We start from the raw sequence: 5345 nt of genomic DNA, 5'->3' as shown, positions 1-5345 counted from the left end.
TTGTGTATATAAAAGTACTCACAGAAGGAATCATAATTTATTTGAAAATAGGATATTTATGTATTCACTTGTATGAACTGCTTTGTCTCAGAATATATCTTGAAGTATTTAGTATTTATTCTGTGGCGCCATCGTGTGGACAACATACTGAAAGCTGGTAAATGCAGCCTCTTTTAATATTCAAAGTTTTTAATATTAAATTTTTTCATAATCGATTTATTTCTCAACAGTTTATGTTACGTGGCTGTTTTCGTTTATATTCTACGGTGCCCGTGAGAAGACATGGTCGGTTCACTTAGTTTTGTCGTAGCCACGACATAATAACTCGTGGGAATGTGATATTATGACGTGGCCACAAGATATTAACTTGTGGGAACGCGATTTTATGACGTGGCCTCAAGATATGAACTCGTGGGAACGTGATATTATGTCGTGGCCACGAGATCATTTTGTCGAGGTAACGACATCCTTATGTCGTGGCCTCGAGATGTTATGTTGAGAGAACGACATATTTTTCTCGTGGCCACGAGTTCTTATGTTGAGGGAACGACATCCGGTTCTCGTGGCCACGAGTTTTGTGTTGGAAGTAACTATTTGAACGATACCCTAGTAACCACTGCAGCTGAGATGAGATATAAAGATGGAGATGACTGATGAAATAACGTTTTACTTTGAATTAGGAATGTCATATAAAGACATAGTGCGGTCTCTTGATTTAAAACACGGGTATATTATAAGTGAAAGGCAAGTAAAGCGCATTCTTAAGTTTAACGGGCTTTGCCGTCGGAAATTTGCTGACTTGAATCAAGTTCTCGAATTCATCATTAACCAGCTGAACGGTCCTGGACGCCTCCATGGATACCGCTGGATGCATAAAAAATGCCTCAAAAATGGTATACATGCACGAAAAGAAGATGTTCGAATAATTTTGAAAGAGCTGGATCCAGAAAGTGTATTACTTCGTCGTCGACGCCGACTTCATCGTCGGCAGTATTTTTCTCAAGGTCCCAATTATATTTGGCATGTAGATTCGTATGATAAACTATCACCATATGGAATCTGTATCAACGGTTGCATAGATGGATATTCTCGTCGAATCATCTGGCTAAAGGCAGCACACACAAACAGCAACCCTCAAGTCATTGCCGGTTACTTCGTGGAGAGTGTACTGCAAACTGGAGGATGTCCACGAATTGTGAGATGCGACCTGGGAACAGAGAATGTGATCATGCGTGACATACAGATGTTCTTCAGACGAAATGATGGTGATGAGCGAGCAGGGCCCCGCAGCTGCATCACTGGCGTCAGTTCAGCAAACCAAAGAATCGAAAGTTGGTGGGGACTGATGCGCAAAGAAGGGATTGAATTCTGGATACAGTTTTTTGGAGAACTGAAAGACGAGGGACTGTTTTCTGGAGATTTTCTGGATAAAGCTTTGTTGCAGCTGTGTTTTCGGAATATTATTCAGGTAAGCCAAATGGTATTTTAAATGACCCATTAACTCGTTGGGTTAATTGCAGTGGCGTAGCCACGGGTGTGCCGGTGCCACCCACAGTGGCAGCTGGCACACCTAAAAATAGATGCAGAATAATTTTTTATAGTCTCAATAAATTTTTTTATTAAACTTGGGCTATTGTTGTTTACTTAGAAAATATATATATTTTTAAATCAATCCTTTCACGCTACAAATATTTTATTATATTCGTATTCGTTTTATTTAGTTTTTAATTTTTTATTAAAATATATACACAAACTTGCTTACCATGTCAACTATCTGATATTCCGATTCTTCGTTTAAAAACCTTTATAAATTATCTTAAACTATAAAGAGATGAGCGCTGCAGTTCAGAGTCCTTTCAGCCGGATTTAACGTACAGCACTTGAATTCCCCAGTTCTCCCGAAATACATGAAAGTAAGTGGCTGTTGAACTGGACGAAGAATAGAGTAAACTTTATTGTTCTGCTATGTGTGTCTGACATATGAATAAAACACGTCTGCAAATTACATTTGATTACATAGTTTTTGCTGGTTCCATAGACATCAGTGTGTATTTTACAAACTACCAATCTATTGTTTTACTGTGATTATGTATATTTAAATGTATGAAACCTAAAATAAACATTATGTGGTTGAAAACACTGCATATTAATTGTGATATATGACAAGCGACAAATGTAATTTACATTTTAAATTATTTTTGTTAAAATATATCTGCCGACATTTGGACTGCCGACCAATCAGCAAACAGCAGCTGACGGTGACCCCAGCAGTCTATGATATAAACAGATAATTTTTGATTGCACATTGCTAGCTAGCAATATGTCGCAGAGCTCCTTTCTTATTTTTTTTAAGCAAAAAACCTTGGCTTGATGGACAGCCGGACACAAGGCCTAACGTTACACCTGATGAGGATGTTTCTCCCTCCCCGGGCCCAACATCAACTGACAGTGTTGCCAGATTGGAAATGTCCAAGTATCGTACCAGAAGTTCAAAATTATCGTATTTGGAAGAAAATTATTACATTTAACAATTAACTACATTTTGACACGACCTGCAAATTACCACTAGGAGTATGGTTGGACGGAAGTGCGACAAAAATACTATCCCATAATTTTGCACAGTAATTGACAATAAATGTGGCACACCCAGATTTCCATATGCACACCGTCTCTTTTCTGGCTACGCTACTGGTTAATTGATCCTGTATTTACATTTTTCAGTCCCCATGATTTATCTGCTGATTGATTAACAAACAATTATTTCGCATTTAATCACTTATACGACTCTTTGTTTTGATGCGGCAAAATGCCTTTTAATTCTCCGCAGTCGGACTCGTCAACTCAGAAATGATCACACTGTTGTAATTTACACTAGTAGATGACAATATCAAGTGTGTCAGTGACTTAGCAAAAACAAATATTGAAGCCTATTAGAATGCAGGAATTCCTATATAATTCAAATAATAAAAAGAAAAAATATTCCTATGTGAGTTTTTATTATTATTATTTATATGATAGGCTATAATAACACAAAAGAATCAGCACGTGTGTGTGATCGCAAATGTTTAATTTTATACAGCACTTCAACAGACAAGAAGTGTTACATTTAGCCTCTTTTCTTGTTTTGTAAATGAAATAGCTAACAAAGCCAGAGCAGAGCTGTTGTGGATTTCAGAGCAACACTACGATGTTTCTTTTCTGAATTAATCTGTTTTTGAAGAATGGAATGAATAATCTAATAGATTAGCCGTTTGAAAGAATCGTTTGACTGAAGTATTCAATTAATCATTCATTAAAACGGATACTTTCTGCAATCTAGCTATCATTTATCCATAACAAGCCTATATTGCATAGGCCTAACTACAGTAAAGCAAGGGACATCAATTAGGTCACTTGGGGCACAGACACAAAGAAAGTGTGCATTGGTTTAACCTAGATTGTGATCCTCACAAAAAAAACAAAAAGAAAAATTTTCAACGTTGTGGTAAATCGACTCATAAACAATTAATTTAATAAAGCTTTAACATAATTTTTTTTAATTAGGCAAATATTAATTGTATATAATTGTAATCATTTGTAATAACAGGAACGCCTGCCCCACAATTCGCCTTGTTTTTTACAATTTGATCAATCACTAAGTTATCACAAAAATAACAAATAAATGATTGTAAACATGAATCAATTTTGTTATTTCTCTAACTTGAACAAATGTTGTCTGTTTTTGTTTTATTTCAGGAGGAATTGAATGAGATTGCTGCTGTTTGGAATGCCCACCGGATTCGACCTTCAGCAAACTGCAGTGTTCCTTGCGGGATCCCAAATATCATGTTCATGGCACCTCAACTATGGGGAACAGAAGACTGTATTGTAGAGCAGGACAGTGATGATCTACAAACAGCCCAAGAGGCATGCTTGTTCCTGACGACAGTGCCTTGTGATGAAGAAGTATTTGATCTATGTACAATCGTCATGGAGGAGCAGCAGTTAAGCTTCACCAAAGACAGACTCGAAGCATTAGTGCTATATCTTGAACTCAGGGATGCAGTCCGATCCCAAATAACAGAATAACAGCCTTAAATTGGTTGGACAATCATTGTATTGAAATTTGCAAAGTGTCTAACAGTTTTGAAATGATCCATTATCTTCCACTTTCCTCAGTGGCTTTATCACAAAATAAATGTAAATGCTTATGCAAACTGTAATTGCTCATGTAGTTATACATGTAAACAGTTTTAACTTTCTACAGTGGTAGACATGATGGACTGAGCGTCAAAGTTTTCCTAAGCAGAACAAGACTGACTGTGAGCAACCTGAATATATTTAAAGGGATAGTTCACCTGAAAATTCAGTCTTAATTTACTCACCCTTTAACTATTCAATGCATCAATGCTATTCGTATGAATTTTTTCTTCTGTTGAACACAAAATAAGATATGTTGAAAAATAATGGGGACAACAAAAAATCTCATAGTTTTAGAACAAGTGTAGGGAGAGTAAAATTATGACAGAATTTACATTTTTGGGTGAACTATCCTTTTAATGTTGCTTTGTCTAAATAGTCTATTTCTACATGCATGTTATTCTACATGTTGTCATGTTTTTTTTTTAAAGTTGATTGTGACAATCAAATAAAGGAGCCAATAAGAGAATGTCTGAATGATTTATACTTTAGAAACTTTAGAATTTTTTTAATAAACTCTGAATGTATACATAAACACTGTAAACATTTCTTTGTGAGCATCACTTTCTTGTTGTTCTGAAGTTTTAGCCAACTCTGAATGCATACACAAATATTTTAAACATTTCTTAATGTAATGAACATCAATTTCTAGTTGTCTTCTGATAAAAACAGTTTAAACTAACTCTGAATGTATACATAACCACTGTAAACATTCCTTAATGAACATCACTTTCTAGTTGTTCTGAGGTAAGTTTTAGCAAACTTTGAATGCATACACAAACATTATAAACATTTCTTAACCATAGTTAACGTCTTTCTACTTATCCTGAGATCTTTTTGTTTCATTGTACAAAGGCAAGTTTATGCTATTTTAGCTGCAATCAGTAGCAAACTTAAATCAAAGCTCCCTGGGGTAAAAACAAACATATAAACAAAGGACTTTTAGAAATGAAATTTCACAATAACTTAGGGAATTTGTATAAAGACGATGTTAAGGTATTCTGTTTACATTACATTCTGCAAAAATTAAAGGCCACAATTAAACTGTATTTGTTCTGTATGACATTAGCACTAAAAAATGTTTTTGCAACTCCTATAAGCAGTAACCTAAGAGCAATATCATTTGGTCCTAAAATGCATTTTCTTTCACACAGGACATTTTAGTA

The 5345-nt window shown here is 35.3% G+C and overlaps 1 protein-coding gene across 1 annotated transcript; it reads left to right on the top strand.

Moving 5' to 3' along the window:
• Window positions 1–682: 682 nt before the first annotated feature.
• Window positions 683–4068, top strand: LOC132113093 (uncharacterized). Its single transcript, XM_059520919.1, has 2 exons — window positions 683–1468; window positions 3736–4068. Exons 1-2 carry the CDS (start codon window positions 683–685, stop codon window positions 4066–4068), a joined length of 1119 nt encoding a protein of 372 aa, XP_059376902.1.
• The last annotated feature ends 1277 nt before the right edge of the window (window positions 4069–5345 follow it).

The sequence above is a fragment of the Carassius carassius genome, chromosome 3, assembly GCF_963082965.1.
Source record: "Carassius carassius chromosome 3, fCarCar2.1, whole genome shotgun sequence".
Taxonomy (NCBI): Eukaryota; Metazoa; Chordata; class Actinopteri; order Cypriniformes; family Cyprinidae; genus Carassius; species Carassius carassius.
The sequence above is the reverse complement of the archived record's forward strand: the minus strand, read 5'-3'. Positions and strand labels throughout refer to the sequence as shown.

Bases quoted from the DNA above. Each gene is read 5' to 3' on its own strand.
- LOC132113093 (XM_059520919.1), top strand. From the start codon at position 683: ATGTCATATAAAGACATAGTGCGGTCTCTTGATTTAAAACACGGGTAT. The intron at 1,469-3,735 runs GTAAGCCAAATG...GTTTTATTTCAG, and splicing joins GTTTTCGGAATATTATTCAG to GAGGAATTGAATGAGATTGC.